We start from the raw sequence: 25,000 nt of genomic DNA, 5'->3' as shown, positions 1-25,000 counted from the left end.
CAAAAACACAGGAGGAGAGTTTGGATTGAGATTTCCTGGCTCGCACTAGTGATGACAGGAGTCGTCGTCGTTCATCGGCAGATCATAGTGAACCAGAAGGCTCATAAACCTGAATGAGGGAGGTAGTTCAGGGTGCTGCGCTCTTTAGGCGAGCATTATTAACTGAAACTTAATGCGAGCAGCAGCAAGGATGGATGTGACTAAATGCACTCTACACAGCGTGCACTGCCTGTGTAAGGTCCAGATCTCTCTGGTACCATGCAGGTGATTCACGATTCATTCAACAATGTAATTTCTGAAAGAGTAAAATGAATAATCCCAGTGACGATGATACAGAGCGTCCCTTTATCGTCACATTCGGAGCAAATTGCAGCACAAACTATAACTCTGCAAGATGAATGGGCTCTAAGTTTATTTTGGTATGAAATATCATTTTATCATCAGTACACTGTGTTCATTTGTTCTGCTTTCAGATGCATCTTCCTCAAAGCCAGGTGGTGTTGTCTGTGTGCATCAAAGAGAATGAAAATCAGCAAACGTCAGTGGATTAGATTGTGCCGCTGACTCTCTTCAGAGTCACTTGTGACTGGAGAAATCTTATAATGTGTCTGAGGCTTAAATCTATTAATGTCAAACACGCCATTATTGAATAAAAGTGTGTCGGCGTCGTCACATTCCCCTCGATGAATACGGGTTAAAGAACAGAGTCGCTGACAACAGCAGACAATATTTTTCTGTTCCCTGAAGCGAAAAAGGGCTGAGACACGCTGCTTTAGAGTTTCCTCACTGCTGGTACTCCAGGGGGAGAAGAGCGGAGGCATGAGGAGAAATCTGAAAGAGTTTTCTCTCTTTCAGAAACCCCCCCGAGGAGATTCAGAGAGGACACCGGGGGTGAATTGCTAGTGGTTAGAGGGGAGTTTCTTAACCTTGGAGTCGGGCTGAGTCTTTACTTTACGCCTTGACTTTTGATGAAAGTATAATTAAAAATATAAGTTGGAAATTTCTATCTAAGCTTCTACAGAATTGTATCTCCGTCTACAATCTTGAAAAGAGGATGAGAGAAAAGTGTGACATCCTCAGATTCACATGACTCACTGTGAAAACTACAATCTTGGACCAGGAAAGAATGAATCACAAACTTGATCTGCAGACCGTCCGGTGTGTCAGAGACGCAGGGATGTTAATCCTCGGTTCCAAAGGTTCTAAAGGACGGTTGTTGTTCTGTTTGTGCTTTTCAGTGAGAAGTTCATGGTAAGACTGAACAAGAACGGAGGACCGAAGAATCCAGAGAAGGTGGACAGGCTGTGTGCCCTCTTCACGGTAACGCACAGACAAAATGTAAAACATGAGCTTAAAATGCAGGTGGTTGATGTTGTTTAAGGAGAGTTCATCTGAAGAACTGTGAGGAAGAATATAAAAGTGAGGCTGCATTGCCCCCTATTGCTCTGTCGTGGAATCAGCCTGCAGAGGAAACAGCCTCAGTCACAATCATGCGGCTCAGCAGAACTCCACGAGGGACCAGTCAGGACAAACTGTTTTATTTGCTATGTTAGCATGAAGCTCTTTGGACAAAGGCTCCTCCAGTAGTCTGAGCGCTTCAGCAATTCTGGAAACCCCATTCAGGTCAATATTATTTAATTAATACAGCATCTTAAATGCGAGACACACAGCAGGTTTGTGTGAGGCTGATTCACAAGCAGAAAGGTAACAACACAGGAAACAACGTAAAGAGACAACGACAAATAAGGCACTCTTTAACAGCAAAGCTGTCAGGAAACCCCAACATTAGTTAACTTCAGTCAAACTCTGCTGTTTCGGTGCTTGTGGCAAATATTTAAAAAGTTCTGTGGGGGGGGCAGAGGGATCTGAGGTCGTGTGCTTTCTGCATATCATCACTCGTCTCTGTGGTGTCATTAATTTAGTTTAACAGAGCAAGAAAACATCAGTGCTGCACTTCAGTTCCTGTGTTTTTTCCCTTCTGTTGGACTCTGCAGGACCTGAGCAACAAAGACATGAAGAGAGACCTCTACATCATCTCCCAGGTCATCAGAACCGGTGAGACATACAGGACGTACAGGACGACATGCAGGACGACATGCAGGACAACATGCAGGACGTACAGGACGACATGCAGGACGACATACAGGACGACATGCAGGACGACATGCAGGACGACATACAGGACGACATACAGGACGACATACAGGACGTACAGGACGACATACAGGACGACATGCAGGACGTACAGGACGACATACAGGACGACACACAGGACGACATACAGGACGACATACAGGACGTACAGGACGACATGCAGGACGACATACAGGACGTACAGGACGACATGCAGGACGACATACAGGACGACATACAGGATGACATACAGGACGACATACAGGACGACATGCAGGACGACATACAGGACGACATACAGGACGTACAGGACGACATGCAGGACGACATACAGGACGTACAGGACGACATGCAGGACGACATACAGGACGACATGCAGGACGACATACAGGACGTACAGGACGACATACAGGACGACATGCAGGACGACATGCAGGACGACATGCAGGACGACATACAGGACGTACAGGACGACATACAGGACGACATGCAGGACGACATACAGGACGACATGCAGGACGACATACAGGACGTACAGGACGACATACAGGACGACATGCAGGACGACATGCAGGACGACATGCAGGACGACATGCAGGACGTACAGGACGACATACAGGACGACATACAGGACGACATACAGGACGTACAGGACGACATACAGAACGACATGCAGGACGACATACAGGACGTACAGGACGACATACAGGACGACATACAGGACGACATACAGGACGACATGCAGGACGACATACAGGACGTACAGGACGACATACAGGACGACATACAGGACGACATACAGGACGACATGCAGGACGACATACAGGACGACATACAGGACGTACAGGACGACGTACAGGACGATATACAGGACGACATACAGGACGACATGCAGGACGACATGCAGGACGACATGCAGGACGACATGCAGGACGACATGCAGGACGACATACAGGACGTACAGGACGACATACAGGACGACATACAGGACGACATACAGGACGACATACAGGACGTACAGGACGACATACAGAACGACATGCAGGACGACATACAGGACGTACAGGACGACATACAGGACGACATACAGGACGACATACAGGACGACATGCAGGACGACATACAGGACGTACAGGACGACATACAGGACGACATACAGGACGACATACAGGACGACATGCAGGACGACATGCAGGACGACATACAGGACGTACAGGACGACGTACAGGACGACATACAGGACGACATACAGGACGACGTACAGGACGACGTACAGGACGACATACAGGACGACGTACAGGACGTACAGGACGACATACAGGACGACATACAGGACGACATACAGGACGTACAGGACGACGTACAGGACGATATACAGGACGACATACAGGACGACATACAGGACGACATACAGGACGTACAGGACGACATACAGGACGACATACAGGACGTACAGGACGACGTACAGGACGACGTACAGGACGACGTGCAGGACGACGTACAGGACGACGTACAGGACGACATACAGGACGACGTACAGGACGACGTGCAGGACGACGTGCAGGATGACGTACAGGACGACATGCAGGACGACATGCAGGACAACAAGTTTATAGTTTCAGCTTTTAAATCGATGAAACGATTTTATGTTTGTGTGCTGCTGAGTGAGAAAGGATCCTTGTCTATGTCCAGTATTTCTCACTATATAATACCCCCCCCCCACACTTAATGTTGCAGGTCGGATGCTGTTGAATGACAGTAAGAAGGGCCCTCCGCATGTTCAGTACCGCCGACCGTACGGCTGTGCGGTCCTGGCCATGAGCGACGTGCTGCAGACCATCTCAGAGCTCAAAGAGGAGAAAGACTTTGTCCTGAAAGTCTACACGTAAGTGGCTGCACACACACACACACATACACACACCCCGACTTCTCCATTACAGCCGAACCAAGCAGAGTTTGCACACAATTGATGCTTTACTTTTTAGCCTAATTGGCTTGCTGATTAAAACAGATTTTACACAATGCAAAGCAAAATGAATCTGTACTGCAGCACTACTAGCAGGCATGAACCAGATGAGAGAAACGTTCATTTTATACAGAGCAAAGTGTGACGTCACTGATGAAGGGTCGGATCTGCACGTTCAAAAGTACTGACTGCACTCCCTCCCCATGATGACGGAGATATATTCATATATTTTAGTCCTAAACTGAACATTTTGGGGCAGAGAGGAAAAGTTTGACTTGATAAATGAACGTGATAGAAAGAGTCAGAGACGTCTTTGCTCTCGTGTCATGTCTCCACCCTCTTATTTTCTCTCTCTCTCTGTCTTTGTTCCCATAAGCTACAGACAGCCACTTCACTGTTTGTCACAGAGTGGTCTCTGCAGTCACACACACACACACACACACACACACACACACACACACACACACACACACACATTTGGGAATCCCCCTTGGCAGAAACTTCTGAAGCCTTGCCTGCAGGAGCCCCACAGTGCTCACAGTCACAACATGATGTAACTGTGTGTGTGTGTGTGTGTGTGTGTGTGTGTGATTGTGTGTGTGTGTGTGTGTGTGTGTGAGCGTGTTTGATGCCTCACAGCAACCTCAGCTGAACTCCTGAGGATGGTTCATGCTTCATGGGTGGTTACACATCGTCTCTGCGTACCTCGGGCCTCCTGCTTCTCGAGCTTCTTGTGAAGTCGATGTGACTGAAGACGCTAACATGTTACTGACACCATGCGACAACTCAGCTCTTCACATTTGTCAGCAACGTAATAATAATAACAACCACTGCAATCAGCCAGCGGTGCCGTCTGTGTTGCTCCAGCAGGGCTCATCTGCTGTTGTCGCTGCAACCAGCACTTTGTTGCATCCTCCTCTGCATGAAGCACGAATCAGCCTTTTAACAATTTAAATAATATCAAATGTTTGATGTTTTGATTTACCGGTGTGGCGTAAAAAGACGAGAGGAGTCGTGTTCTTAACGAAGCCTCTCCCAGATTATTTATTTCTGCTGTCAACGTGTTTAAAAACATTTCTGGTTAATGAGACCTGAGCTGTTTGTTGTTCTCCAGGTGTAACAATGAGAACGAATGGTACCAGATCCACGAGAACATCATCCGCAAGTCCAGCACCAAATACACCGCTCCCAGCACCAACTACGGTAGGACGGACAGAGTGTGTGTGTGTGTGTGTGTGATTTTATCAGCCTTTCTTCCCAGCAACATAACACTAATAAGTACTACCTTTAAACAGTTCGCTTGCTGTAGGCGTCTGTTCGAGGTCACCCTGTTAAAGCTTAAACAAAGTTTGTTGATTTTAGGAACACAAGTCCAGCAGCGTTGGTGACTCGTGTTGGTGCCTCAGTAAGGAGGGAGGAGGCACGCACACACACACACACACACACACACACACACACACACTAATAAACGTAGCTGGACACGTGAACACAGATCTCATACAGTCAGTTACAAAACAAACCTCCCAGGAGCGACTCGTCCAGTTTGGAGAGCAGCATGCACCCTGACTGACGCATGCACGTCATCACTCCACATCAGCTGCAAAATCATCTTAATTAGTGTCACTGCAGGGGGGTCTCAGCCTCTTGGGCCTCTTTAGGGCTGTAGCTGTAGTTCATGGTCTTACTGAAAGGAGGCACTTTGGTTTATTTCAGAAGTATCCAACAGAAACCTGCAACAGGACGGAGGTAAACACAGTTAACGTCCCTCTGGAGGAACCAGATGACTTACTGTATTCAACATACACTTAAATGTTTGGTGTTTTTTGTTCTGGTTATGGAGTTTCTCTGTGCCTTCAGTTTAAGAGCTCAGGTCAAAGTTTCAAAGCAGCAAAGTCATCATCACTTCGAAGGTTTCTGATACAACATGTGAACATAAAGAAAAGCAGGTGTTGGTGTGAGAATAACCACAAACAGAAATGTGATTACTGACTAAACTGCATGTTTTGTCTCCCTCTCTCTGTTTCATCCTTATCTCTCTCTCTCTCTGTTTCATCCTTATCTCTCTCTCTCTCTCTCTCTCTTCCTCTTCTTTTGCTTGCCATCCTACTTGTTGCTCCATCTGTCTTCTGTCTGTCTCCCTTCCTTTCTCTGTTCGTCCCTCCGTCCCTGCAGGTCTGATCATCTCTCTGCAGCTGCTGAGGGGCGACATGGAGCAGGTCCGCAGAGAGAACCCGCTCATTTTCAGCAGGGGGGTGGCCATCACCCGCAAACTGGGCTTCCCTGATGTCATCATGCCAGGTGAGTCACATATTCAGCCACGTGCACCTGGAGGTGTCCGCTTCAATTCATTTTTTATGGCATGAGAGTGAATCACAATTTAATGAAAGACAAAGAGCAGTTAGAGCAGTTGGGCTGTTTGTGTCTATTCGTATCTTTCTGTTAACTCTGTAACTGTAATAAACCTTCAGCTCAGTCTGAACAGGAAGTTCCTCACAGCAAAGTGGGAAAAGTTGTACTAATAACATGAATGATGTCTCCAGCATGAACAATACCAGGACCCCGACACTAAACCAGCCACACTGAATTCAGCCATCATCCATTCTGTTGTTTCCTACTGAGACACGTCAAACTGTCAAACTGCATCTCAAAACAAGTCGGTGTCAGTAAATGCGTGATAATGTGGTGATACAATAGATTAGACACATTAGGACCGAAGGTGTCTATTTATAAATGATCGACTCGAAGACATTTCAGGTCAGAAGAAGCAACATGTCGGCATCGGCAAGTGTTTGCTGTTTCATTGTCTTATCTGTTTTGTTTGTGTCTGTTTTTAGTAAATGTCACATGATTAAATGTTTCTATTATTGTTATTATTATTCAACATTCAAAGATTTGCTCCATCAAACAAAAATAAAGGGGGTCGGCTGCATAGGTTTTACCAAGAAGACACATATTTAAATATAATCACCAGGAGACGTACAGACACTACACTTCATTCATATTAATAAGCTGCAGCCTCCTGTATATATACATAAATATATATATATATATATATATATATATATATACTCATATTAAAGTGTCTGATACATTACTTGATTTTTGCTTTATAGCGCTCCCAAATCCCCAAATGTCTCCCAGGTAACGGTTGATGTTTTGAAACAACATATTTGACTGTTGAGTGACTTCCTGCCGACACGTGGTTGTCTTACCACATTTAATTTGACCTCTTAGATGGTAATTTTATTTCCGACCGCAGTAACCACCAGAGTTTCAGTTTGTCTTCCTCCCACTTCATCTCTTTGATGACTTCTGTGTAGCTTCAGAGAAGTTAACAAGAAGCTACATGATAAATGTAGCCTGAAGTAAAGAAACACATAACAGTGAGAGTGATGAAGATCAAGTGACGATGTCATGTCGGTGCACAAAGTGCCGCCCGCTCGTGTAGTGCTGAAGTGGCTGAGAGAGTCATACATAAGCCTTTTCTTAAAAAGTCCACGTGTGTTAAAAGGTTGGTGAAACATTTTCTTGCCTCCTCCTCGTGGTGTCACACCACAGTTTTGCTTTTGTCTGCTGAGGTTCTGAAACTCTTGAAACTTCAGCTGCAAGCACAAAATAATGGAGACTCGAAGCACCGAAAATGTTTCGATTAAAATCAAAAGCAGCTTTCGTAGAAACAATGCCCTGGTTACCATAGACCTCACCGTCAGCAGCTTTCATTGGGTCTGATTTCTATTGTAAAAATTGTCCCAACAAACACTTGACTTTTCCATGTGACTGATGAAGATGTTGTGATAACGGTGAATACTTTCAGCCTCAGAGGGGGAAATCCTCTTAATAACCAAAGGGACTCACATTTACCCTCAAACTGCCCTCCAAAACAGACAGAGAAGGAAACAGCAGCCTCCACACAAACCATACGCTCTCACACCTCCCTCACTCACATTAACCATGCATGTCACACAGCCTCCCCTCGGGCAGTGATGGAGCGAGTGTTTCACTCCCATCTCGATGCATTGAGGGTGACGTCTCCTCTATAAGGACGAGCTGAAGTGATAAATGAATCCACACATGTTAACACAGGTCATTAGTCTTAGTATGTCAGAGGCATTCAGCCACTAAGTGTGCCTCCAACTGTGTTTGTGGACATGTATGTCTCTTTATACGTAGAATATCCAGGTCTTCATCAGGTGTAAGAAGCTGGAAGTGACACAATGCAAGCTGTGGGGGGACAATCTGCGAATGTGTTTGTCTGACTTTATTTTCATTTTAGCATCATCACATTTGTCAGGTGAAATGTGAAACCAGCTGTGAGGATTCGTTTGTATGTTTGCGCGTTAATGTGTCCACCAGGTGACATCCGTAACGACCTGTACCTGACCCTGGAGCGAGGGGACTTTGAGAGAGGAGGGAAGAGCGTTCAGAAGAACATTGAAGTCACTGTCTACGTGCTGTACGCCGACGGAGAGATCCTCAAGGTGGGGAGGCAGTGCTGTCATACACCCCTCGTGGCATGAACTGTTCTTTTGTCTACAGTTATCTTCTCTTGTGGTCAGCTCTTAAAATGGCTCAAAGCCACGAGAGGCAAAAATAGTGAGGGCAGACGCAGGGAAGCATCCGAGTCTGCTACACATTTAGCTTTGCTGTTGTTTCCCATTCATTTCTGTCAGCGTTAATTCCCATTTTCCCATTTCTCAGACTTTATAATCACAGTTCTAATTTCAACCACTGATGAACCATTTCCATACATATACAGTACATAACGTGGCTGTCACGGACACACACTGTATGATGCTTTAAAAGTTTAAGTTTGCAGTCCATGCAGGGCACATCAGCTCAGCCACAGGGAGGACAGCTGTGGTTCACTTCTACTGACGCGCTGAAAGAGCTAATTACCCAAACGATTTGTAGGAATGAAACCAACTCACCTTTCCAAAGCACTTGTATTGTCCCACATGGAGAGCATTCTTTTCATATTTAACTAAAACATTAGCCACAGCCGCGCTCTCTCTGGCATTGACCTTCATCCCCCCACTGAACAGTGCCAAACGATGAAGTGGCAAACATAAGACGAACATGTGCACCTGTCAAGAGACAGCTGATGTGTGAGGGTGGGTGAGAAACATACATGCAGTTGGGTTTTCTGTAGGCTGCGTGTTTATGTCCCTGTCTCCGCTCGTCTCTGCAGGACTGCATCAGTCTGGGTTCAGGTGAGCCCAACATGCCGGAGCACCGCTCCTTCGTGCTCTACCATAACAACAGCCCTCGATGGAGTGAAGTGATTAAACTGCCGATTCCCATCGACCGCTTCAGAGGGTCCCACCTACGCTTCGAGTTCAGACACTGCTCCAGTGAGTAACTGTTACTGGTGCACTTTAATATTCATTGTTTAACACGTCGACGTGGCCCATACACCAACTGTGTCAGTGAGAAGACGATTAACAGCGTGAAATAGATGCAACTTTAAAAGTGAACTTCAAGCTTCATTGTAGCCGGACGCACCGCGGCCCTGACAGCAGAAACAATATGGAGGACGCACCGCGGCCCTGACAGCAGAAACAATATGGAGGACGCACCGCGGCCCTGACAGCAGAAACAATATGGAGGACGCACCGCGGCCCTGACAGCAGAAACAATATGGAGGACGCACCGCGGCCCTGACAGCAGAAACAATATGTCGCTGAAGTGCTTTTACATCATTTGTTATCTTGAAAGTAAAATGTCAACCAAAACAGCTGATATGAGATGAACATTCATCTGTCTTCATGTCACCTTCCAAACTTTCTTTAATTCATTTCACACCTTATTTATCAACTCAAAGCCAGGAGAAAATCTGCCTCACTCTGAACTGTATGTCTTTGTCTCTGTTGTCATCTCTCCGTCTTCTGTCTCCTGTCCACTCACTCTACAGCAAAGGACAAAGGAGAGAAGAAGCTGTTCGGTTTCGCCTTCACTCCTCTGATGAGGGAGGATGGGACGACTCTGTCAGACGAGAGCCACGAGCTCTATGTTTACAAGGTCAGACATACTGCCCTGTCTGTCTGTCTCTCTGCCTGTCTGTCTGTCTCTCTGCCTGTCTCTCTGTCTGTCTGTCTGTCTGCCTGTCTCTCTGTACTAACTGTGGTCACCAGTTGGTTTTTGGGGTTAAAGTTGCAGATGTTACCTGTTGGGACGGAGACAGATTGTTTTAAAATCTCTTTGTCCCCGTCGTCCCTCTTGTCCTCAGTGTGACGAGAACACGACCTTCAGTAACCACGCCCTGTACCTGGGCCTGCCCTGCTGTAAAGAAGACTTCAACAGCTGTCCCAGCATCCCGTCCAGCCTCATCTTCCAGCGCAGCGCCAAGGAGACGTTCTGGATCTGCACACAGCTCTCCTCCACAAAGCTCACCCAGAACGGTACGCAGCGTTATCCCTCCTGTGTTCAGTCACACGGGACCGCCGGGGACGATGTAAATGTGTGCTTAAATATGAATGTTAGTGACACAGCAGAGTCCTGGTCTTCATCAGACATTGCTGTGGTGAGGACGCACGTCTGTCGTGGTTGTAGAGGAGCAAGTAAAGCTTTGCCTGTAGCTCTGTTACATGTTCTCATTGTGTCTCCATGCGTTTATTCATCCACCCTGGAGTTGTTAAGGCACCCCAGAAGGCCTGACCTGTGCTCTCCTGGTGTCAGACCACATTCTAGTTTGTGTCTTTTCTGATAGTTGACTTAGCTGTTGTCTTCCAGTGGACCTCCTGGCCCTCCTTAAGTGGAAGGCCCATCCGGACCGGGTCATGGACATTCTCGGCCGGCTACGACACGTCAGCGGAGAGGAGATAGTGAAGGTGAGGTTCAGTCAGACAAAAGCCTGCAACAGAGTACTCCCCCCTTCAGACCTGAGTCATGTGGCCACCAGGTGATCATATACTGTACCTGCCTCGCCAGAAGTTGTAAGACAGTGATGTTCTGTGTAGCCCGGCAGCTTTTTCATAACAAAATCTGAGGTGTGAGACAGTCGGCAGACCACTTCATTATGATTTAATTCACCTGTGGCTGCTCATTATGTCGCGAAAGTGCCCCTGAGAGACAAGACACCTGACCTTCATGTAAATGTGCCGCTGCTTCGAAGACATGGATGACTGACATCAGCTCAAAATATCTAATTTACCCTTTTTCACATCAATAACAGTAGAAAGTGAGACCAAAGACATCTCAGTGTCCCTCGTGTCCAGGATTGTTTGTCATTCTGATCATCAGTCACACCTGATAAAAGCAACAGTACCTAAATAAATCCTTAACTAACTGGCCGTGTGTGTGTGTGTGTGTGTGTGTGTGTGTTCAGTTTCTCCAAGACATTCTGGACACTTTATTCTCCATCTTGGATGACAACACTGACAAATACGGCCCGCTGGTGTTCCAGTCATTGGTAAGTGTGTGTGTGTGTGTGTGTGTGTGTGTGTTGACAGTTGAATACTGTCAGTTCTGTCCTCTTAAAGTCAGTCCAATGACAGACACGACGCGCCGTCAGTTATCAGACAGACTGACAGTGTTTGCGTTGCAGGTGGTCATTCACAACATGCTGGCCTCTGATTGGACAACACATTCAGTCACTCTGAAAGCAAAGTGACAAAATCAAGTTCAAGTGTTTTTGTCTCCGCGAGATATAACATCTGTAGTCTCTACGTCTCTGGGAAACATCACATTTGATCAAGTTTGTGGAAAATCATGATTGTCGGCTGATTGGCAGTTGACCTGATCAAGATCGAGGCCATCAAAAAGCCAGTTTTGTATACATATGAAGCGTGACGTGTCCCAGTCTTTATTATAATGTCTCTCTCTCTCTCTCAGGTGTTCATTATAAACCTACTCAGGGACAGTAAATATTACCACTTCAGGCCGGTGATGGACACGTACATCCAGAAGCACTTTGCTGGCGCGTTGGCTTACAAGTGAGTGTTTGATACCCTGACTGTCACCTCACAGGCTGGTTCACTAGTCAACGCACCGATACTCCTGATGTCAAAGGTCTCTCATGTACATTTACACGCACGTAGGTAACGTCATTATTGGACATGTTCAGATTAAGAACATTTAACATTTAATCAAAGTGTTAACAATAATGAGAGTTTGCCTGTTTTCTCTGGTAGACGTGTGGTGCCCTGCCAGCTAACAGGAAATGGTGATATAATAGAAGAGAAATAGAAGTTTTTTTGTTATTTCTGGTTTGTAATGTTAATGAATTTATGACTTTCAATATGGTTGTGCATCTGTTGCTTAATTTATTCAAGTTTTACTGAATTCATTCCCTTCTAAAAACAGAGCTGGTCACAATATCACAGGTCTTGATTTAAAGTTGAAGCTCATTGTTCTTTTTTAAGTCTTACAAGTTCACAAAAAGCAGGTGCAGCAGTTCTGCTCAGTTTCTTCTGTAGAAGGAAAACCACGCTGTGTGGTGCTCAAATGTCATGTGACGTAACTGAGCACATTGTTCACCGTTTGCTGTGTTTCAGAGAGCTGATCCGCTGTCTGAAGTGGTACATGGACCGCTCTGCGGAGGTGGTCAGACAGGACCACATACAGGAAGCAATGAGGGTAAGAACCGCTGACGTGAAGCTGTGTGTCCACCACAAACTCACTACTTTAATATTCACCACCAGAGTTGTTGCTTGTGGCCTGTCTGAAGAGCTCAGCACGTTGTCTGCACCCAGACGACTTAAAATATTTCAACTCTGAGCAAAACAACAGGAGCTGTGACAAGTGAAGGCTGCGAGTTAAAACATGGCGTCTGTCCTTGGTGTCCACTTCTGTTTAGGAGAATGTTTAATACCTTTGCCGTCATATTATGCTTTTTATGCGATTCTGTTTTCTGAATAAGTTCCCTTCGCTTAGTTTTTATGGTCCGTGTCTTAAAGAAAAGAGGAGACTTTCGTCGCGTCTATAACGTTCAAACAGCCACCGTCTGACCTTCTCTGCACCTCTGCAAGCGTGCTGCTTTATTCCTTTTGGCTTTCACAAACAGGAAACTGCAGAGATTTTAATTCTTATTCCAACGGTGACTCTGCTGCTGAACGTCTCTTCAATGATTTATCTGCACAATGTTTTTATGTAAAAATGTGATTCAACCTCTTTATCAACATTGTTACACCTTTATACTTCTTCCCACTGGTTGTCCTCGCTCAGTCTACGAAAAGATGACTGCATATGTTCACCATTGCATCAGTATTGTAGGCAGAGCTCAGAATAGATGCACCATCACGAGCACACGGACAGAATGTACCACATTTAGCAGACACACTCTGCACAGTGAAATATTTATCACACTCAAACATCCGTCTCAAATGGGTCACACTGTCGTGTGAGAGTGGACGGTGTGAATTATTGAGGAGAGTTTTGACACATGCTGCAGCTGTGGGTTCAGATCGGAGTTTTTTATTCATCTTTTACAAGTGTTAGTCTTTATCTGTCCGTCTCCTTCAGCACAGACTCTGCACACATTCAGTAGAGTCATGAGTAAGTTAAAACAACATCATTACGTCTATTTATTAATATTGATGGTACAGACTGAAGAGACAAACACTCGAACCTCTGTCTCTTTTCTATAAGGGCTATTTATTCCAGTTAGTTGTTTTTAACTTTTCCTGGAATATTAATCATTTTGAAAATGAAGTGAATGAGATAAGAAAAACTCAGGTTGGAGATGTTTATATGTAAATAGAATATTGTTTCTGTCTCTGATTCTGGCTCCTGCTTCTTGTTTAACGTTCAGGCCCTGGAGTATCTGTTCAAGTTCATCGTCCAGTCTCGGATCCTTTACTCTCGGGCCACGTGCGGGATGGAGGAGGAGCAGTTTCGCACCAGCATCCAGGAACTCTTTCAGTCGATCCGCTTTGTCCTCAGCCTGGACAGCCGCAACTCAGAGACCCTCATCTTCACACAGGTGAGGAGACACACACACACACACACACACAACTCGGATTCTACAGATTCTTCAGGATGTTTTGTTTTTACGTCTTTTCTGAAATCGTTCTCTTCAAGAAGCATCAAATATCAAAATGTGCTTTCCCTGTTTGAGTAATCTCCTTTTTTCACAGCTGACATGTATCTTCAACTTGTCGTGTCTTTGTAGTTTAGATGATACTCTCGTTTGCTTTTACAGCTAACCCCATGATTTCACTGTATTTGCTTATAGTTTCGATATGTTTCTTCCTTTTAGTTGCTTTAATCTGACTCTTGTCTCCTTTCTACTTGTACCTCGGACTTTTCCTTCTTCCTCCCCTCACTTTCTCTTTCAATCTCCCACAATTCTTTGCTCCATCCTGTGGGTCCCTATTATTCCTCCTGGGCCTCTTCCCTCCACACCCATACACCACAGGGCTCTCAGCCTTGTCCAGGCCCAAATCAAGCCCCAGGCCCCAGCGTTGGGCCTACCGCTTCCTTAGCACTAGCCCCTGCCCCGGGCCAAGCCCAGCCCCCTGCCCCAGGACAGGTTCCTGGCAGCGGGCAAGCCAACTGCACTCAGGCCTGGAGCTCCAACGCTCTGCGGCCGTCTCCACTGTCAGTAAGTAGACGCCTGGATGAAAACCACAACAACCCGCTCCTTGTGTGAAACCCAGAATCCTAATTCATCTGTCCAGCCGTTTGTGAGCCTAACGCCCGGGCCACGCTGCCCACCTCTACCTCTGCCTGATGGCTGCCCACAGGCCGCCAGCCCTGTCTTTCTCCATCGATTATGATAATAATCAATAATAGAATCTTTCATTTCATTTCCATATTAATATGTTTGGTTTAGACGGAAACAGGTTAAGTTGAGTTGAGTTAAAAAATATATTTGTTTTTTTCATGTCTGTGACATTTTCTACAGATACAGACATTGAACCTGTCGTGACAGATGTAATGTTGCATGTGTGATGTCAATATGAGTATCAACAGATCATTTTCAACGTCTATTTCGCTAAGAAAAAAATAGGCGAGACACAGAATCTCTAGACAACACAAGCCTGAGCCCTGAGCCGGGCCTGAGCCGGGCCTGAGCCGGGCCTGAGCCCTGAGCCGGGCCTGAGCCCTGAGCCCTGAGCCCTGAGCCCTGAGCCGGGCCTGAGCCGGGCCTGAGCCCTGAGCCGGGCCTGAGCCCTGAGCCGGGCCTGAGCCACGCGGGCTGTGTCTAATCTGTTAACATGGGCGATGAAATGAAAAGCAAGAGGTTCCACGAGGTTCCACGAGGTTCCACGACACGCAGGCTGTGTGGCCCGGGTGTAACCTCACACTCAGGCCTGTGATCCTGCACACCCACGCCCCGACTGCTTTCACATGCACAAGCACACATTCCTGACGTGACCTGCACTGACTGCTTCGTCACTCCTCCGTTGTTCTGCAAACCCATTGAGAATCATAGTCCTCTAACTGTAAACACACCTGAGTCATTTCCCCCCCAAAAACCGTCTCCATGGCAGCCGTTACAGTCAAAGTCACAAGATAAATAACATAAATGACCTCTTTCTTCCTCTCTGTCTGTGAGGCAGAGAGCTGCTGAGTGCTACATCAACAAAATGACTGTTCACCAGTCATGACCATAACAAGAAGCCGAGCAGACAGAAATAATAATAACAGCTATTTTGGTAATTGATTAATAATTGAAGTCATTTTTCAAGCAATAGACTTTTGTTCAGACAAAACAAGTAATTTATTTTCACTTTTCTCTGACATTTTGCAGACAAAGAGATGAATCAATATATAAAGAAAATAATCAGCAGATTATCTGATAATGAAAACGACTGTTGTTGTTTCAGTCCGACTATAATCTAAGACGTATCGTCACCAGAGTTTCATCCAGGAATCAGTTCAGACTGGTTTGACTGGTACAGGCTGCACAGCTGCCAGCCTTGTGGATTAGTCTGATAGCTGAAACGTGATGTTTGCTGTTGAAATGATGATGATGAAATGGTGATGAATTTGTTGATGGAGTGCACGTTTTTGATAGATGTGTTTGTGTCAAAAGAAAAACTAAAATGTAAGAAAAAGCACGTTGCCCTTCATCACCATCATTCTTCTGTCAGAATCACATACTGTGCGACCCTGAGTCCAACTGCTGTAAACAGAAACCACTAAAATCCCCAAATGTGATCTGCGGCGCCTCCTTAATGTGCTGTGTCACTAAAAGCAGCCCATGACTGCTGGACGGCCTCCTCTCTGATCAGATGCTGTGACTTTTTCATTGTGTGGAACTTTTCAAAGTCGTGTGCTTTCTCTTCCTTAACTTTCTTCTCCCTTTTAATCTTCCTGTGATTTCTTATCTACTAATGAATAAATAGAGCCTGCACAGTAAAATGCCCCAACATATTGCTCTGTGGTCTGGGCAAACCTACATGAAGCGATCAAATCAATTTTCACCGTGTCCACTGTAACTCACCTCTGCTCTCCTTTGTTGTTTTACAGAATGAAGTCACTTCTCTCCACTACAAACACTGAAGCTAACATTGTTAACCTTGCAACCCATTCGCTCTCTTTCTCTTTAACTTTCTTTTTCCTAACTTTCCACTTGCCCGCCCTCCTCTGTAAAAACTCCTCTCCCCTCGTCGCTCACCCTCTTCTCTCCCTCGTCTTCCTCAGGCCGCTCTGTTGAACTCGTTCCCAGCGATCTTTGACGAGCTGCTGCAGATGTTTACGGTGCAAGAGGTGGCCGAGTTTGTGCGTGGCACTCTGGGCAGCATGCCGTCCACGGTGCACATAGGACAGTCCATGGATGTGGTGAAGCTGCAGTCCATAGCCCGCACAGTGGACAGCAGGCTCTTCTCTTTCCCAGGTAAAGGTTTTAACAAAACACCTTTCATGCATCCAAGAAACCAGAGTAGGAAACGTCATCTTAAGGCCACGCTGATTATTCCACTGTAGAAAATCTTTTTGTGTAGCACCGTTGTTATTATTACTACGTCACGGTCTTTAAATGTAAAGTCAGCTTATGTTTGGGAGATTATGTTTAAAACCAATGTAAAGGTGACTCGTTGCCTCCTCTAAACAATTTATTTACGTATGAATCTGCTTAATATATGCAAAAGACAGAAAACTCATTCAAACACAAACAGTGAGTGTAGTTTCCTCTATGTTTCTTTTCTGTGATTTCTTGGGTTAACCAATTACAACCTTTTCAGCCGCAGGGACCATGTTCTGACACAACTGGCAACAGACCCATAAGCTAATAAATGTCTTTGCGTGTGTGTGTGTGTGTGTCCGTCCTCAGAGTCTCGAAGGATCCTGCTTCCTGTGGTCCTGCATCACATCCATCTCCACCTGAGGCAGCAGAAAGAGCTGCTGATCTGCTCTGGAATACTCAGCTCTATATTCTCTATTATCAAGACCAGCTCACTGGTAATTCCTGGTTCTTCCTCTGCAGAGCAGGACTGTCGTGGCAACCATCCTGTTTTGTGCAAATCTCGACGCACGAGCTACAGGAAATGGAATCCATCAAAATCAGTAGTCAGAATTCAGAATAATCCTGAAACCAGAGTTTGTTGTTTTAGAATAAAGTTACGGACCAAATGACCGACAACGTCCTCAGAAGCATATGCCTTTATTTTTTTCTGTGATATCATTGTGTCATAACTTAGAAACTTGGTGTCAAATAGCATTTGTGTGACATTTAAAAGTAGGACATTTGTTGACATTTGTGAATAATAGCATGTTTGACTGGAGCTCCCTGCTAACTTCTCCTTTTCTTCACTCCCTCTTCTTTCCACCGTCTCACCGTTCCTTCCCATACCTTCTTCTCTCAACTCTTCCTCCAGGACACGTCGGTGCAGGAGGAGGTGGAGATGATGGTAGAGTCCCTATTGGACGTCCTCCTGCAGACCCTGCTGTCAATCATGAGCAAGAGCCAATCGCAGGAGGCGGTAAGGGGTCAACGCTGTCCGCAGTGCACCGCGGAGATCACTGTTAGTAACTAACAATACGACTACTTGAACTTCATCCATCCTGTGTCTACCTACCTGTCTCTCCGTCCCCGGGCTGGGCAATATTTTGATATTAATTAATTAATATTAATGTCCCTTTATATTATCAGAATGTTCACAGTTCTCACACCTAAATGACAATATCAAGTTAAATCTGAACTAAATCTAAGTCTAAGTCTCAGTGAGAGATTTGAAATAACCAAAACACTTTTGGAAAAATATTTATTTTCTGGAAAACCATTTGACTGATTGAGATTTGAATACTTTGGTCAACACAGTTAACTTGTATTGACGAGATAATTATCACAATATTCATTTTGTCCATGTTGCCCTCCTCTAATCCATCCATTCATCCATCCTGTCACTGAGCCATCCGTCCTCCAGCACTCCTCCTCATATCTTTTGTTAGCTCTTTCATTAAACGCCACTCACTCTTCGTCCTCTTCCTTCTCCCTCATCCTCCTCTCTTTTTGCACGCTTGCACGGCTTAATAATTCTCATTAAAGTCCTTGTTGTGCTCTTTCCTCGTACCGATCTCTACGTTTATTTCAATACGTATCGTAGTTAAATTGTAGAGGTGTCATGTGAATGTGTATTATACTACTTGTATGATTTGAGTCAGGTATAGTTCTTTTTTTGGTCTTAATCCATTTGCACATTCACATTCAGGGTTTGGCCACATTACAGGCGCTTTATAAAATAAAGCCATCCGACAGTGAGTCTTCACTGGTGTCGACTTCTTTCTTCACTACCACTAATTGGACGCATGCGTTCCATTTTTCTACTCCATAAACATTATTTTAGTTATGCAGATAAACATATAGCAACATTTTCCAGATTGTGCAGAAAGTGAAATAAAAAGTCATGGCAATTTCCCTTTGTGCTAAATGTATTTATTTGTCTTTTATCTGGTTATACATGCGTCACTTAGAAAATAATGAGAAAATAAAAACACCTCAGCATATGTTGATTGTTTTGGAGATACATTTTCACTTAAACAGTGCAGAAGGAAACTCAACAGCTGAACAAGCTAACTGTCTATGGATATCCATGTAGAGTGATGTTTTCTGCTCATGGTGCAGAGCAGAGAAAGGCTAGTGGATTGGGATCGGTTTGGGAAAGAGCCAGTCTCATCCTGCTGTCATCATCTCTGATTGTTCACTTACTGCTAACTGCTTCCATGTGATTGGCTCACATGCCTATCCCCGGGTTCCTATTGGCAGGGAGAGTACGTGTCCTGCCTCCTGTCCCTCCTCCGCCAGATGACAGACATCCACTTCCAACACCTGATGGACAACTTTCAGAGCAAAGAGGAGCTCAAGGTACGGGACCCTGGTGTCCTGAGTGCAGCTTGTGACGTTACAGTAGCGCACAGGATATATACTGTAGGTGAAAGGAACATGACTTAGGGCAACATTCATAATGACATTGAGACAAACTGACACTCCTCTCAATCTCTCTCCTCAGGAGTTCTTGTTGAAGATTTTGTGTGTGTTTAGAAATCTGATGAAGCTCAGTATTTTCCCCCGCGACTGGAACGTCATGAGGCTCCTCACCAGCAAGTAAGACACAAAATAATCTCCCAGACAGCTTAGACACACATCTGTCAGTTTGACTCAAGCTGGACTGAATAACACATCTTTAACTACCAGCAACTGTGTGTGTGTGTGTGTTCCCCAGCATCATCCTGACCACAGCTCAGTATCTGTCTCCTGCTCTGCACAAGAACTTCACAGAAGCCGACTTTGACTTTAAGGTACGTGACTTTAACTGATACACATTCATAGATGCACACAAACCACAAACCACGCCTGGGAGTGATGACGGTAACTGAGGTGTGAATCAAACTGCCGGCCGTGTTAATCTGCTACTGTTGCTTCAGCGTGATTCACTTTAACCGTGTATTGTATAATATATATGACATATGTAACACACATGACATTGAACAAACAGCAGCTGATTTACTGAAGCTGAAGAGCACTTGAAGTTCAGTCAGAGAAGGCCGGAGGCTGCTGGTGGTCACACAGGAGGAGCAGGAAGTGGCGTCCTCTCCGTAAGAGAAGCAGCTACATGCAGAGTGAAGAAATATGTCATCTGAGGAGGCTCAAGGTCCTTTTTTTTACCACCAAGAGAAAGAAAACAGTGAATCATCTCGAATCAGCGGAGCTCTAATGTTCTGTTAAACATTTACTTTCACACACTGAAAAACTGATTAATGGAAGCTGTGTGCTCAGAAAGAAAGGTATTACACGTGTGTGTGTGTGTGTGTGTGTGTGTGTGTGTGTGTGTGTGTGTGTGTGTGTGTGTCTATGCGAGCAGGTGTGGAACTCCTACTTCAGTCTTTCGGTGCTGTACATCAACCAGCCCAGTTTACAGCTGGAAAACCTGAGTCCTGCAAAGAGGAAGAAGGTCTTAGACAAGTAAGAACACACACACACACACACTCACACACAGTAATGCTTTTTTGTGTAGACGTATGTGCCAACACACACACACACACACACACTTGGCTGCCAGCATCATTACCATCACTGCAGTCCTCAGACTTGTGTGTCATCTGCAGCTAAAATGCTGAGAGTCAGAAGTTGAAAGAACCCATTTTCCTCTTTGAAGTGAAGCAGCGCTACAAACTTGGCGACCTACTTTATCAATCCTGCAGGAACACTTCTTTACACCAGGAACGCTCTTTCCCCTCTCTGTTAGGCCTTTTCCACCAACTAGTCCCGGGAACGAGGCAGCCCCAGTCACGAAACTCTGTAAACCTCCTCAGGCTCTAAGAGTTCCTCCGGCTTCTGTTGAGTTTCCATATCTCAGGAATTGTGAAAATTAGCCAAATTAGACCGACACGGATTGAAAAGTGACAGCCTGGTTTTAGACGTGTGCGACGAAGCAGGAAACTCTTGTGAGACTGTGACGTAAGACAACCGCTGTCCGCCATTTTATCTGAGTGTACGAATCCTGGCTGTATAGTTCCCTCAAAGATCCTACGATGAAACAAAAAAACGTATCCATGGTGGATATTTGTGAATACTCACAACTGTGAGTTCCCTGTTTACTTCTCACAAAACTCAGAGTCTGAAATCTCACTACTGAGTGTCCATTAAATAGGGAGTCATGAGTGAGTGAACAGGGTTTCAGACACAGCTCTTGTTGTAGACGATAGTGAATTACACAACAGTCATTTAAACATCAGTATATTTACTCCCTCTTTGTCCTCTTTGACATATTATTACTCTTTGTCCGTCTGCAGGTACGGTGACATGAGAGTGATGATGACCTACGAACTGTTCAGCATGTGGCAGAACCTCGGTAAGAGTTCCTCTACACCTTTCCAAATATCCGCCAGTAAAGCCCCAAGAAGAACACCTCTCTGAGTTTAGTTTAGTCGACATTACTTAACTCAACTTTAGCAACACCTTAATTCAGTAGCTGCAGACGTTTTCTGCAAAATGAAATCATTTTAGTTTGTTTTTATTGCATGAAATCTGTTTATCTCCTGATATTGCTGACTTACACACTATTTATTGGCTGATCTGATGCTGCTTGTAGGTGAGAATAAGATCCATTTCATCCCCGGGATGATCGGCCCGTTCCTGGGAGTGACGCTGGTTCCTCAGGTGGAGGTACGAAACATCATGATCCCCATCTTCCACGACATGATGGACTGGGAGCAACGCAAGAACGGAAACTTCAAACAGGTACGGACGCACCTTTCGCATGATCAACTGAAGACAACAGAGGCCACAGAGGAAGACAGTCTCGTGTATTTCAATGTATTCATCTGTGTGTGCAGGTGGAGGCAGAGCTGATTGACAAGCTGGACAGTTTGGTTTCAGAGGGGAAAGGTGATGAGAACTACAGAGAACTCTTCGGTTTGCTGTAAGGAACATGTTCCGTCTTCCTCCCTCTGTTTACCTCTAACTCCCGTCTCTCTCTGCGGTAACAGAATTAACTCTCAGTTCTTCTGCTCTAACACTGCTGTTGTGTGTTTGCTTTGCTCTGTGCTGCGGGACTAGAACCCAGCTGTTTGGGCCCTACCCCAGGTACGACGAGATTTACCTTCTAATGAGCAGATAGTCTTATTCTCTGCCAACGTTAAAAGTCTGTAAAACCTGCAATGAAGCTTTTGTAAACGTGTCTGAAAGAGATGGAAAAAATCATCATCATTGACAGTTTCTTGTATGATCATCAAAAAAAATGAATCAGTCTGAGAAGTCTGAAACTAAACTCACTTCATGTGTTGTAGTAATTCTGTCTCATAGAGTCTTATAGATTGTTAGAGTTTTAAAAAAAAGATAAGATGTATTTCTGTCCATGATGGAGGCTCCAGCACGTCCGGTTATTGCAAAGGTTGCAGGGTTGTGACACTAAATGACAACTGTTGTAGTGTCTTTGGTTTGTCACCAGTTTGTCGTCTAATCTGTGTCTGTCGTCCTTGAAGTCTGTTGGAGAAGATCGAGCAGGAGACGTGGAGAGAGACGGGGATCTCCTTTGTTACTTCGGTCACACGGCTGATGGAACGACTGCTGGACTACCGGTAACATGCAGGACGGTCCTCCTAACACACACATGCAACATATATTGTACGCGTGTCACGTAGTTTTAACTAACAGTTAAGTGACTGATATGCTGTTGTTATTAAACACTAACACAATAATCGTTTAGTTTAGTTTACAATATGGACAGACAACCTGAGGGACAGGTTCAGTAATGAAACGCACCTTCCATAAGAAAGGGGAGGAGTTACGGAGGGCTATAGTGAGAGGAGGTGGATTCAGGCTTTTTATTGTAAAGCTGTTGTTTATTAAATTGGCCTGTTTGTCTTCAGAGACTGCATGAAGGGAGATGAGACGGAGAACAAGAAGATTGGCTGCACTGTTAACCTCCTGGTAAGATATCTGGTTTAATTTAGTTACACTTTACTGTAACAGCTGCAAAGCCTTTAGTATTTAATACACACACAAACATGAACAGTGTGAGTTTGTTTTGTATGTTCTCAGAACTTCTACAAGTCAGAGATCAACAAGGAGGAGATGTACATCCGCTACATCCACAAGCTGTGTGATATGCATCTACAGGCTGAGAACTACACTGGTACACATGCTAGCACACACACACACACACACACACACACACACTGTGTGAAAGATGTGTGACTGTTGTCCTGCTGTACTTGTGTGTCCACAGAGGCTGCCTTCACTCTGCTGTTATACTGGGAGCTGCTGCACTGGGACGAGCGGCCTCTGAAAGAGTTCCTGCATTATCCTGCTCAGACAGAGTGGCATCGCAAGGAGGGGCTCTGCCGCAAAGTCATCCACTACTTCAACAAGGGCAAAGTAAGGGGTCTCACACACACACACACACACACACACACACACACACACACACACACACACACACACACACACACACACACACACACACGAATAGCCTCTGTTTTGATTAAGCTAATAAATGAAATGAAATGTTGATGCGTAGTTGTTAATTCATCATGAACAGCGTGAGCACCGTTTTGGTTAAAACCACAATAAGGAGGTCTGTTTGTGTGTGTGTGTGTGTGTGTGTGTGTGTGTGTGTGTGTGTGTGTGTGTGTGTGTGTGTGTGTGTGTGTGTGTGTGTGTGTCCAGTGTTGGGAGTTTGGTATTCCTCTCTGCAGGGAGCTGGCCTTCCAGTATGAATCTCTGTATGACTACCAGAGTCTCAGCTGGATACGGGTGAGCTGCAACACATCACAAACCTTTTTAACTTAAGTCGAGTCGGGGAAGACAGTGTAAATATGACTTCATCCTCCTCATCATCGTGTGTGTGTGTGTGTGTGTAGAAAATGGAGGCAGCGTATTACGACAACATCATGGAGCAGCAGCGTCTGGAGCCGGAGTTCTTCAGGGTTGGATTCTACGGCAGGAAGTTCCCCTTCTTCCTCAGAGTGAGTTAAACTTTTATCTTTTTGATTTGTTGCACAATATTAGCTTCTTCTAAATGTTTACAAATGAAAGTATACTTTTTAAAACGTTTTCTCTAATATCTCATTAATAAAAGTTGGCAGAAAGGCAGAATAATAGTATCTTTGCTTTTCTGTGGGAGAAGAGTTCAACTTTGTGTTCTGGAAGTAAACGTATTGCTTATTATTAAACTTATCATTACTTTATTTTCCTATAAATATTCACACTATTAACATGATCGTGACTTTCATAAAAAACGTATTTTACTCTGTTTTGTTCTTCTGTCCAGAACAAAGAGTTTGTCTGTCGCGGCCATGACTACGAAAGGCTAGAGGCCTTCCAGCAAAGGATGCTGGGAGAATTCCCACAAGCCATTGCGATGCAGCACCCCAATCAGCCAGATGAGGCCATTCTGCAGTGTGATGCGCAGTGTATCCTAAAGAGCGATAACTCGTGTGTTTGTGTGTGTTTTGACGTTGATTTGAATATTATTACATCACTCGCATGTTCACTCTTTAATATCTCTCACACATACCACCGCGTATGTATAAACAGTACTGTGTTCGTTTTTAGGGTCATAAAGCTCTCAGTGCATGGTGACCACCTGACCACCAGTCCCAGTCCCCATTTATCCAGTTATTCCTTTGACTCCTCCACTCAGACCTCCAGATCTACGCGGTAACACCGGTACCGGACAGCGTCAGCGTCCTCCAGATGGACAGAGTCCCTGATCGCATCAAGAGCTTCTACCGCGTCAACAACGTTCGCCGTTTCCGCTACGACCGACCGTTCCACAAAGGACCTAAAGACCGAGACAATGAGTTCAAGGTGAGTTCAAACACTTTGTTTGTTTTTAAAATGCAGCTCGCTCCTCTTTGTTTGTGGAGATTAGAAATCTATCAACTGTTAAAAAATAGACTCTTGTAATATGAACGAAACCAAAGATCAGAGATCAAAGATTAGATCATTAGAGTCAATGATAAATATATTAGTATTTCAAAATGAATATGGTACTAATTCCCTCTTTACACACC

At 45.0% G+C, this 25,000-nt stretch overlaps 1 protein-coding gene across 1 annotated transcript in view; it reads left to right on the top strand.

The window, feature by feature from the left end:
- The window catches only part of LOC139283360 (dedicator of cytokinesis protein 3-like), a 95,946-nt gene that overhangs the window by 60,970 nt on the left and 9,976 nt on the right, over nucleotides 1-25,000 (top strand). The window contains exons 10-43 of the mRNA XM_070903358.1: nucleotides 1,239-1,320; nucleotides 1,995-2,055; nucleotides 3,871-4,018; nucleotides 5,214-5,302; nucleotides 6,272-6,397; nucleotides 8,453-8,577; nucleotides 9,288-9,450; nucleotides 10,011-10,117; nucleotides 10,326-10,497; nucleotides 10,829-10,926; nucleotides 11,424-11,507; nucleotides 11,930-12,030; nucleotides 12,592-12,673; nucleotides 13,848-14,018; nucleotides 14,454-14,639; nucleotides 16,688-16,880; nucleotides 17,316-17,443; nucleotides 17,860-18,006; nucleotides 19,248-19,346; nucleotides 19,492-19,586; nucleotides 19,705-19,780; nucleotides 20,344-20,444; nucleotides 21,275-21,333; nucleotides 21,574-21,722; nucleotides 21,818-21,903; nucleotides 22,041-22,067; nucleotides 22,466-22,561; nucleotides 22,853-22,913; nucleotides 23,025-23,118; nucleotides 23,212-23,360; nucleotides 23,652-23,738; nucleotides 23,846-23,950; nucleotides 24,256-24,397; nucleotides 24,628-24,794. Coding sequence (XP_070759459.1) covers nucleotides 1,239-1,320; nucleotides 1,995-2,055; nucleotides 3,871-4,018; nucleotides 5,214-5,302; nucleotides 6,272-6,397; nucleotides 8,453-8,577; nucleotides 9,288-9,450; nucleotides 10,011-10,117; nucleotides 10,326-10,497; nucleotides 10,829-10,926; nucleotides 11,424-11,507; nucleotides 11,930-12,030; nucleotides 12,592-12,673; nucleotides 13,848-14,018; nucleotides 14,454-14,639; nucleotides 16,688-16,880; nucleotides 17,316-17,443; nucleotides 17,860-18,006; nucleotides 19,248-19,346; nucleotides 19,492-19,586; nucleotides 19,705-19,780; nucleotides 20,344-20,444; nucleotides 21,275-21,333; nucleotides 21,574-21,722; nucleotides 21,818-21,903; nucleotides 22,041-22,067; nucleotides 22,466-22,561; nucleotides 22,853-22,913; nucleotides 23,025-23,118; nucleotides 23,212-23,360; nucleotides 23,652-23,738; nucleotides 23,846-23,950; nucleotides 24,256-24,397; nucleotides 24,628-24,794 — 3,856 coding nt within the window. The remainder of the gene's footprint in view (nucleotides 1-1,238; nucleotides 1,321-1,994; nucleotides 2,056-3,870; nucleotides 4,019-5,213; nucleotides 5,303-6,271; nucleotides 6,398-8,452; nucleotides 8,578-9,287; nucleotides 9,451-10,010; nucleotides 10,118-10,325; nucleotides 10,498-10,828; nucleotides 10,927-11,423; nucleotides 11,508-11,929; nucleotides 12,031-12,591; nucleotides 12,674-13,847; nucleotides 14,019-14,453; nucleotides 14,640-16,687; nucleotides 16,881-17,315; nucleotides 17,444-17,859; nucleotides 18,007-19,247; nucleotides 19,347-19,491; nucleotides 19,587-19,704; nucleotides 19,781-20,343; nucleotides 20,445-21,274; nucleotides 21,334-21,573; nucleotides 21,723-21,817; nucleotides 21,904-22,040; nucleotides 22,068-22,465; nucleotides 22,562-22,852; nucleotides 22,914-23,024; nucleotides 23,119-23,211; nucleotides 23,361-23,651; nucleotides 23,739-23,845; nucleotides 23,951-24,255; nucleotides 24,398-24,627; nucleotides 24,795-25,000) is intronic.

Source organism: Enoplosus armatus, chromosome 3, assembly GCF_043641665.1.
Source record: "Enoplosus armatus isolate fEnoArm2 chromosome 3, fEnoArm2.hap1, whole genome shotgun sequence".
Lineage (NCBI taxonomy): Eukaryota > Metazoa > Chordata > Actinopteri > Centrarchiformes > Enoplosidae > Enoplosus > Enoplosus armatus.
Note: the sequence above shows the minus strand (reverse complement) of the source record. Positions and strands in the feature narration are given on the sequence as shown.